General features: G+C 38.0%; 1 protein-coding gene across 1 annotated transcript; it reads right to left on the bottom strand.

Annotated features, from left to right (window-relative positions):
* Positions 1 to 7,157: 7,157 nt before the first annotated feature.
* On the bottom strand, positions 7,158 to 9,381 carry LOC119264931. Its single transcript, XM_037543890.1, has 6 exons — positions 9,304 to 9,381; positions 8,693 to 9,061; positions 8,313 to 8,366; positions 7,935 to 8,036; positions 7,748 to 7,782; positions 7,158 to 7,283 (listed from the first exon to the last, which is right to left on the bottom strand). The coding sequence occupies exons 1-6, from the start codon at positions 9,344 to 9,346 to the stop codon at positions 7,158 to 7,160; spliced, it is 729 nt and encodes a 242-aa protein (XP_037399787.1). The 5' UTR covers positions 9,347 to 9,381.
* Positions 9,382 to 10,698: the final 1,317 nt, after the last annotated feature.

The following is a 10,698-nucleotide window of genomic DNA, read 5'->3' as shown; positions in this document are numbered from 1 at the left end:
GCCACCAGATTTCCTTTTGCAACCATGTCCAGGGACGTTGCCTACACTCCCATGACCCTAACTTCTTGATTATTTTGGCAAAAGTGGTCACAGGTATGTCAAGCTCTTTGGGAATGGTCTTGTAGCCTTTATATTTAACATCTTGGCTATTACCTTCTTTCTGACCATCACAGACAACTCACAGCTTTATCTTTATAAATTTAACGTTATATTTAATGTGAAACAAAGATGCAGAGAGAGTACATTACTCTTATTTAACATTATACTAATTAAAAGGTAACTGTCTGCTTGTAATCTCACTACAATAGTTGTTTCATATGACTTCTAAAATGTATCAACAGTATTACCCAGGTCATTTAGACTTTGTAGTCCTTGTAAAAGAAGCAAAAATTCAGTTTCACAGCTTTCAGTTTTTTGTTGGTTCCACTGCAAATTTCAACAGTTTTCAAGAGCAGTGTTGCATCAATTTAATAAAATGCAAGGGAACTAATACTTTTTGTCACATCTATATACATCATACGTCTATACATACAAAGTTATTTGTCAAAAGACATATGTAAACCTTTAAATGCTTGCCCTTCAAAACATAAATCTACATTTTTGAAAACAGCTTTGATTTATTAGATCAGCTTTGCCACTGCCTGCCATGCACTTATGAGTTGACAAACATTGACAGTACATAATAAAGGATACATGTTTAGTAGAGTGCGAAATTGGTTTGGTACCATCTAGTTTCAGAAAAGTACCATCTAGTTTCAAAGAGAAAATAAAATACAGGGGGCATTTACCCCAAGGAGCTATTGGCTCTGGGTACCCTGTGTTTATTTTAGTTATGCATTTGTCCCGGCACTGAAATTGTAAATAAGAAATCAACAGTTTACAGTTATGAAAGTGATGGGACTTAACAAGACTGAACAGGCACATAGCAACAAGGACTAAGCTAAAGAAACTGATGGTATTAATAGATTATATTTTTACTTTAGTAATTTATTTGTATTCTACTGAAGAATTTAAAGTTAAGAGCAAAAACAGTGTCAGTTCTCTCAAGAACAGTGTTTTACAAAAAGTCTAAATTCTATTTTATACTCACCATCCGTGTGTTCTTCAAAGATCAACTTGCTCCCATTTCCAAAAAAATATTGTCCGTATTTGTATGCTCCACAAATGTATGTTGCAACATCTGTTTGTTCCACTGATGAAAAAGACAGATTGAAGGTCTTTTGGTTCCATGTGACTTTGATTCTGGAATGGTTTTCAAAATTTTTACACATTTCCACCATGTTCACAAATGATTTAGCAGTAGCTATACAGACTGGAGTCTCATTAAGAGGAATTTTTATCCAGAATATTAAAAAATGTCCATCTAGCTGAACATGGCACTCGAGACTGGCAGAGAGTCCAGGCTGGACCCTCACTGTTGACTCCAGCTGTAAGACAGAACTTCCAACAGCACATCCACCTTAAAACGACAGGGTGCACAATAGATATTAAACACCATAAAAAAAGCTTAAAATCATAAACTTTTCTAAATTCACTACCCTAAAATGTACATAAGTATTAGATTAATTAAGTGATTTTCAAGTATACTCACACTGGGTCAGGACTAGAAAAGTTAAATATAATAATACAGTCATATTCAGCTTGGCTTAAAGAAGACCTCCCTCTCCTCTACTGTAAATTCATCAAAGCAGACTCTGGTTAGGTAAAGGAAAGGGGAGGAGCCTTGTCAGTTTTACATGCAGTGGTATGATTGGTCAGTTGGGTTACAGTTTCTTTAGATGAATACATTAAAAATATGTTATATATGTTATTCATACACAGAATGTAGCAGAGTTGCTCTGTGAAAAAAGTCAATTTTACAGACGTGGCCCAAGAAACTTGGCCAGAAACCATTTAGAATGAAGAATTAGCTTATGTAAATTACAGGGGGATAGATACGGACTTGATATTTCATTTTTTACTTGCACTTATTTATGAAGACATCATGGATATTATGTGCATATCATGGCAGGGCTCAGAAATGGAATAAAAAAAAAGACATATGTAATCTGTAAGTTTAGTTTGTAATATAATAAAATATTACAAAAGTAATTGAACCCAGTGGTACACACAGTGTTACAGTATTTATTATCACTTAGTTATTCTACAACCCCAATTCCAATGAAGTTGGGATGTTCTGTAAAACATAAATAAAAACAGAATATGATGATTTGCAAATCCTTTTCAAAAATCACCTGTTTGGAACATTCCACAGGTGAACAGGTTAATTGGAAACAGGTGAGTGTCATGATTGGGTATAAAGGGAGCATCCCTGAAAGGTTCAGTCGTTCACAAGCAAGGATGGGTGAGGTTCACCACTTTGTGAACAGCTGCATGAGCATGAGTAGGTCCAACAGTTTAAGAACAACGTTTCTCAACGTGCACTTGCAAGGAATTTAGGGATTTCATCATCTACAGTCATTAATATCTTCAAAAGATTCAGAGAATCTGGAGAAATCTCTGCAAGTAAGCGGCAAGGCAGAAAACCAACACTGAATGCCCGTGACCTTCGATCCCCCAGGCGGCACTGCATTAAAAACCGACATCACTCTGTAATGGATATTACCACATGGGCTCAGGAACACTTCAGAAAACCACTGTCAGTGAACACAGGTCGTCGCTCCATCTACAAGTTAAAACTCTGCCATGCAAAGCGAAAGCCACATATCAACAACACCCAGAAACGCCGCCGGCTTCTCTGGGCCCAAGCTTATCTGAGATGGACTGACGCAAAGTGGAAAAGTGTCCTGTGGTCTGACGAGTCCACATCTCAAATTGTTTTTGGAAATCATGGACGTCGTGTCCTCCGGGCCAAAGAGGAAAAGGACTGTCCAGATTGTTATCAGTACAAAGTTGAAAAGCCAGCATCTTTGATGGTTTGGGGGTGTGTTAGTGCCCATGGCATGGGGACCTTGCACATCTGTGAAGGCCCCATTAATGCTGAAAGGTACATACAGGTTTTAGAGCAACATATGCTGCCATCCAAGCAACGTCTTTTTCAGGGACGTCCTGCTTGTTTCAGCAAGACAATGTCAAGCCACATTCTGCACGTGTTACAACAGCGTGGCTTCATAGTAAAAGAGTGCGGGTACTAGACTGGCCTGCCTGCAGTCCAGACCTGTCTCCCATTGAAAAACTTTGGTGCATTATGAAGTGCAAAATACGACAACGGAGACCCCGGACTGTTGAGCGACTGAAGTTGTACATCAAGCAAGAATGGGAAAGAATTCCAACTTCAAAGCTTCAACAATTAGTGTCCTCAGTTCCCAAACCCTTATTGAGTGTTGTTAAAAGGAAAGGTGATGTAACACAGTGGTAAACACGCCCCTGTCCCAACTTCTTTGGAACGTGTTGCATGCATCAAATTCAAAATGAGTGAATATTTGCAAAAAACAATAAAGTTTATCAGTTTGAACATTAAATATCTTGTCTTTGTAGTGTACTCAATTGAATATAGGTTGAAAAGGATTTGCAAATCATCGTATTCTGTTTTTATTTGTTTTACACAACGTCCCAACTTCATTGGAATTGGGGTTGTAAAACAGGCATGTCAGACTGGGGATCTAGCATTTGCCCTTGTTTAATACTCTGAAATCAGTTCATGGATGCTGTGCTAATTAGCGGATGAGCTGAATCATGTGTGTTTAATGAGGCAGTGTGCTGAAGTCTGCAGTATTTTGGCCCTGCAAGGACTGAAGCCTGACACGTGCTCTAAAACAAAGGCGTCACGTCAGATAACAGCAGACCATAATTAGACTGCCTATGAATTATTTACCCGAGGTGTTCTGATAGCATAGACGACAAACAACAAACAGGCCTGGTTAACTGTATAACACACATTTAAATGTATTCATGTTTCTGTTGAGAAAAATGTTTAAACTAAGCTCAGTTCACCCTGGTTTATCCATGAATTGTATAGTGATGGTAGTTAAAAAGGCAGTAAATGCTAAAACAAACCTACAGCTACCTCCTCCTGTCATTGACGGTCAGCTCTCTAGATGATCTACAGTAATGGTTCTCAACCACTGCTCTACAGCATGCATACAGTGATTACAGGAAGCTTCAGTGAGCTGGAATTTTACCTGTGTTGTGGTGTGTAAAAACAAGAAAAACAGAAAACAAGTCAGTATCTGGTGTGACCACCATTTGCCTCACGCAGTGCAACACATCTTCACATAGAGTTGATCAGCTTGTTGATTGTGGCCTGTGGAATGTTGGTCCACTCCTCTTCAATGGCTGTGGGAAGTTGCTAGATATTGGCAGGAACTGGAATACGCTGTCGCATACGCCGATCCAGAGCATCCCAAACATGCTCAATGGGTGACATGTCCAGTAAGTATGCTGGCCATGCAAGAACTGGGATGTTTTCAGCTTCCAGGAATTGGGTACAGATCCTTGCAACATGGGGCCGTGCATTATCATGCTGCAACATGAGGTGATGGTCGTGGATGAATGGCACAACAGTGGGCCTCAGGATCTCATCACGGTACCTCTCTGCATTCAAAATGCCATCAATAAAATGCACCTGTGTTCGTTGTCCATAACATACGCCTGCCCATACCATAACCCCACTGCCGCCATGGACCACTCGGTTCACAATGTTGACATCAGCAAACCCACATGATGCCATACACGCAGTCTGCCATCTGCCTTGTACAGTGAAAACCGGGATTCATCCGTGAAGAGAACACCTCTCCAACATGCCAGACGCCATCGAATGTGAGCATTTACCCACTCAGATGAGCTTCCCTGAGAAAGTTTCTGACAGTTTGTGCAGAAATTAATTGGTTATGCAAACCGATTGTTGCAGCAGCTGTCCAGGTGGCTGGTCTCAGACGATCTTGGAAGTGAAGATGCTGGATGTGGAGGTCCTGGGCTGGTGTGGTTACATGTGGTCTGCAGTTGTAAGGCCGGTTGAATGTACTGCCATATTCTCTGAGACGTCTTTGGAGACGGCTTATGGTAGAGAAATGAACATTCAGTTCACGGGCAACAGCTCTGGTGGACATTCCTGCAGTCAGCATGCAAATTGCACACTCCCTCAAAGCTTATGACACCTGTGGCCTTGTGCTGTTTGATAAAACTACTCATTTTAGAGTGGCCTTTTATTGTGGCCAGCCTAACGCACACCTGTGCAGTAATCATGCTGTCTAATCAGCATCTTGATATGCCACACCTGTGAAGTGGATGGAGGAGAAGGAGAAGTGCTCACTAAAACAGATTTCGACACATTTGTGAACAAGGTATGATAAAGGCCTTTTGAGTTCAGCTCATGAAAAATGCGAGCAAAAACAAAAGTGTTACGTTTATTTTTGTTCAGTGTAGTTATGGAATATAACTGACAGCATCTTCATTTTACATATCAATATTGTTTATCTATATCAGTGAAAAGCTTACTGCACAGTCCAAGTTCTGTACCTACAGAGCTCTGGAAAAGTATTTGTCCTTTCTTGATTTCCTCAGTTTTTGCATATTTGTTGCATATTTGTAGTTTCAGATCCACATACAGAACGCAATAAAACAAGTAGAACATAAGGAAACACAAAACAAGCCTTTAAATTATTATTTCATTTGTGAAAGGAGAAAAAGTTCACCCCCCACCCCCACCCCAAATCAGTAACAGGTGGTGCCAGCGTTAGTAGCTATAACATCACTTTAGAGTAATTGTGAGCCACTTTTCTAGTCAGGACTTTGATTACACCACTCCACCACTTCAATTTTGTTTCTTTTCAGCCATTTAGAGGCGTCATTGCTCTTGTGCTTCGGATTGTTGCTCTGTTGTGTAATCCAACTTCACTTGAGCTACAGATCAAGGACTAATGACTGCACATCTGTTAGAGAGTAGAATTCATGGTTTCAGTTGCCCAGGCCCTGAAGCAGCAAAGCATCCCCACGCCATCACACTACCACCACCACATGTTTGACTGTTGGCCGTTCTTATTGTGGAATACTGTATTAGTTTTATTCCAGATGTAGTGGGACTCCTCCAAAATTGATTTTGATCATGGCACAGTGTACTGCTTGTTAAGACATTTCAGCTTCACATTGCTGGAAAGGTTCTACTAGTGATGTTTAGATTCAACAGGGTGTCAGTAATCAAGTTGGAGTGTATCTAGTTTATTTGATCCCAATTATCAATTACATTTGGTTAATTGATTTGAATAGTCAGCAGTTACGCATTTTTAATTTTATTCTTGGAAAATAATCATGTTGCACAATCACACCAAACACACACTGTCAGTTATTTTAAGACAATTCTTTAATTCACATTTTATTATTTAGAATCGTCATAATTTTATAATTTACAGTATAAAGTTTGGTCGGGGGGGGGGCACACACTTATTGGTCGGGGGGGGGGCACACACTTATTGCTCGACCTCAAGCTCCTCCTATGAGCACAGCCAGTGGCTCGCAATGCTGTTTTATTGGCACCAAAACATGTGCATGAAAGAGGGCAGGCTTCATATAAATATGTAAACGAGGTGCTGGTAGGCCAGCATTGATTTTACAAACAGAAGCTGATTCATCATTTGCACTCAAATTTCCATTTGTTCCAACATTGTACAAAGGTTTCATGAGTCAGAGGCAGAGATGTTTATATGTTATTAAAGGTGATTAAATCTGCACTCTTGCACAGCTTTGACAGCTGACATTTGTTAGCTTGTTGATTGAACAGCATACAGTTAAAATATACTGTATATTGTGCAGTACAGTTAAAATGCTTTGCATTATTTCATGTTCTATAGTCATAGAAGTGGAAAATAAGGACTAGTTTTTCACTTCTTCGTGTAAGGATGACTGTGGGAATTGTGTTTTGGGATATCAAATACTAGACCTTCTTACTTCTGTAACTGGAATATATCAAGTCTACAGGCACTGGCCACTTTATTAGAAACAAATGTTATAGGTGCAGCTTGTTGCTGCTGTTGTAAGTCATTGTAAGTATACAGGCTGTAACTGCAGTGTCATGCATTTCATTCTCATAGAGGCCTCTGGTGGAGACCAGAGCAACAACAGACAAAACGATAAGGGCCAACATCAGTTCTAAACTCATCTGAAAACAATGGCAATGAAGTCATTTTCACTTTGTGTTGGAGATATGTGCTGATTTTTGCAAGTTATAATTCCTCTTGGTGTCGTACAGCTCCATATATGACTGTAGTGTCCAAATTGGTCCTCTTCTGTATTGTTCTCCTCTGTTTGTTGCCAAAGGTCAGAGAAGCATAATTTTCCTCTGTTGTCTTCTGTTTTAACAAGAGCAATAACATGTTCAATATTTTCATCAGTTATTCAGTCATATCACTTTTTGGTGATTTAATATTTATTTGGATTTTACATAGAGAGTAGACACAGGCAAGGATACAATCAAGAATATCGAGCAATGTAAATGTAAAGTCCCCATGTACCATCCCCCTAACCTGTTCCCATCCCACCCAACCACTGTGTATTACACAGCTTCTTAAAAAGAAAAAAAAGACTGCTGACTGTTACATTAGAAGTCTTTACATTTTCAGTCCCATTCAACCACATTCTCAGGGTAAATGGTCCAGCTTGATTAACTCTAGGCCGAAGATTATTCCAAATAAAAGATATTTAACAAGGCTTTTAGTTTAAGAATTGTGTTTGTTCTAAGAGCACTGATAGTTTTCATAATTTTTAGATTTGAAATGTGATTTATTTCATTAATCCACATGTAACTAGCACCTACTTTGCCACTTGCAGTGCTGACCTCACCTGCAACCCCTGTGAAAACATACACATTACCGGGTAACACATCCGTTACATTTGGTGATAAATGTGGAGTGTTAATGATTTTCCATTGTATTTTTTCAATACATGAGTAAATATGTAGTGTCTTTTTCTCTATAGCATCATTTTCACATAACTGTTCTTACCTGATCTTTTTTTCTTTAAGAGATGGATGAGTAAAATGATTAGAAAAACGGATGCCACATTAGTTGCTGCTAATGCTGGGCCTAGGTATTCGAACAGCTTTCCTAGCATCACAAGAGAAGGTCATTTAGTGTAAGGTTTATCTGAAATGTTAGAGTAAATTTTTTAAAAAGCAAAAATGATCCTGTATAAAACTACGTTATCATTAAATTATACTTATACGTTATCATACTTCATTATACATTTAGCACTGTAAATAATGAATCAGGTGGTATTAGTTTTCAGCAAAACAACTTTAGAACAAAAGCTCCCAAATGACTACAGATGAAAATCCGTTTTTGTTGTTGAATGAAAGGCACTAATGATCAGATCACGCTCACCATTTTGCTCTTCAGTCTTTTTGTTGCTGTTGCTTGGTGTGGTTGATGAAGTGTCTGTATTAGAGAATCACTTGGTTCACAAGTCATAAAGTCATCTTTAATTCTCTTTGAAAATTGGCAAATAGATTGAAATGGTTAAATAAGCCTTAAAGAAAATCTCTTTAAGATGTATGCAAACAGTATGATCCTGAATCTATGATGGGTTTAATTATCATGTGAGTTTATTTATATATTTTTTTTCCTGCATTTGTAAAAACCACTATTATACAGCAAGACTATTCAAATGTTCTTTACAAAGCTAAATTAATATCAAAAATGCTCTATCACTTCTCTCAAATAAAAATGTCTTACAGTCTGAGTTCCTGTTGTTTTGTACTCACCATTAGCGTGTTGTTCAAGGATCAGCTTACTTCCATTTCCAAAGAAAACGTGTTTATAACTAAACATCCCACAATAATATGTTCCAACATCCGTGTGCTCCACTGATGAAAAAGACAGCTTGAAGGTCTTTTGGTTCCATGTGACTTTGATTCTGGAATGGTTTTCAAATTGCTCACACATTTCCACATCATTTACTAATGACTTAGCTGTAGCTATACAGATTGGAGATTTATTATGGGGAATTTTTATCCAGGATACTGAAAAGCGCCCTTCTAGGTCAACATGGCACTCGAGACTAGTGGAGAGTCCAGGTTGGACACTCACTGTTGCCTTCAGCTGTGAGACAAAACTTCCAACGGCACGTCCACCTTAAAATTGCAGGGTGCACAAATGCAGAGATACTAAATGAACCTTCATAAAGAGAACTTAAGGTCATGTAATAAATGACTGAATTTAGAATATGTCACTTTATAGCCATACACTGTGAACTCTAAATCTGTCCACTTCTGTTCTTTTACAGGTTAAACATTTTCTTTTGTATTAAAAGATAATAGAACAAGGTTTTCAAAGGATTAGATAAATGCAACAAGAGTTAAAGGTATATACTCACACTGGGTCATGACTAAAAAAGTTAGATATAATAGTCCAGTCATTTTCAGGTTGGCTTAAAGAAGACCTTCCTCTCATCTACTGTAAATTCATCTTAAATGCAAACTCTGGTAAGACAAAGGAAATGAGAGGGGTGGAGCATTGTCATTTTTAAATTCAGCAAAATGATTGGCCGGTTGGGTTACATTTACATTAGATGTGTTCACTAAGATGCATATGCTACTCATGCAGGGTTTCAGTGCAGTGGAGCATTAGCCAATGAATTCTAAGCTTTCTTGTCGATTGTAATGACACAGTCCAGGCAGCTTGACATTATATGAGTATGTTACATTATGATAACCTAGTCACAGTATTTCAGTTTCACAGAATCACAGTATCAATCACAATTAGGCAAGCATTTAAAAACACAGAGGAAGGTGGTTAAATATGACTTTTCTACAATTTCTTTATCTTTTAAAGAGAACATTATTTCTGTATTTTTTGGGAAATGAACTGTGAGTACAAAACATATATGGGGATATCCACAGATGAAACTAAAAAAAAATAAAACTAATGAAAACAAAGAGATTGAATCACCATCCACATATAAACAGTTGCCCCAATTATCTATCTAAGGTTTTTCAGTATACAGTGTTGTTCAAACCATGATTCTCATAGACAATCATGGATGGTTGACAAAAACATAGCTAATTTGATGACTATGGCTGGATGTTGGTTAATTTCTTGTTACCAATCTGTTACCATGAATTTGAAATCAATAACAAAATGATTTTCAATATACCTGCTTAATAATTGTGACAAGACAGAGACGTGTGAGAGAAATGTAATTTATTAATAATAAAAATTCCATCTTCTCTTGGCCTTCAAGACGGATCACTTCACCTTGATGCTGTAGTTAAAAAGATACATCTTAGACCTCCTGTGGTGAGGTACAATGTCAGTCATTTTCACGGATTTGATAATAACCTGACTGTAGAATCTGATAAACACTTAAGCACTAAATTTAATCATGCACTAGTGGAATAAACACTGCTTCACCTAGTTAATCCGCCTAAATAAGTGATCTTAAACACTCCAAAAAGGTTGTAATAGTTCTTAATGATAAGTTCACTTTACTGCACTGACATTCATTTCCCTCATAATGATGTGGTTTCCCTGTGGATGACTACATTAAAGAGAGAAGAGCTGATCCCTTGCAAGGTCGAAGCAAGGTCAAAAGATGTGAAAACTACATGTCTTAGTTAATGGGGCTCCATAATGAAACCTTCAAAACATGATTTAGTATGTACACTCCTGGCCAAAAACATTGTAATAAGTAGTAGTACATTGGCCCAAGCCCAAAATATAATGTTTTTTACTAATGGTTTTGGCCTGGTCATAGTCTAGGTTGTTCCAT

Source organism: Pygocentrus nattereri, chromosome 2, assembly GCF_015220715.1.
Source record: "Pygocentrus nattereri isolate fPygNat1 chromosome 2, fPygNat1.pri, whole genome shotgun sequence".
Taxonomy (NCBI): domain Eukaryota; kingdom Metazoa; phylum Chordata; class Actinopteri; order Characiformes; family Serrasalmidae; genus Pygocentrus; species Pygocentrus nattereri.
Note: the sequence above shows the minus strand (reverse complement) of the source record. Positions and strands in the feature narration are given on the sequence as shown.

What these genes read in the sequence shown, in the direction of transcription:
- LOC119264931 (XM_037543890.1), bottom strand. Translation starts at nt 9,346, where the DNA reads ATGACTGGACTATTATATCTAACTTTTTTAGTCATGACCCAGT. An exon ending in TTTTTTAGTCATGACCCAGT is followed by an intron (nt 9,062 to 9,303) that starts GTGAGTATATAC and finishes TGCAATTTTAAG; the next exon opens with GTGGACGTGCCGTTGGAAGT. An exon ending in CTTAAAGAAAAAAAGATCAG is followed by an intron (nt 7,783 to 7,934) that starts GTAAGAACAGTT and finishes ATGTTTTCACAG; the next exon opens with GGGTTGCAGGTGAGGTCAGC.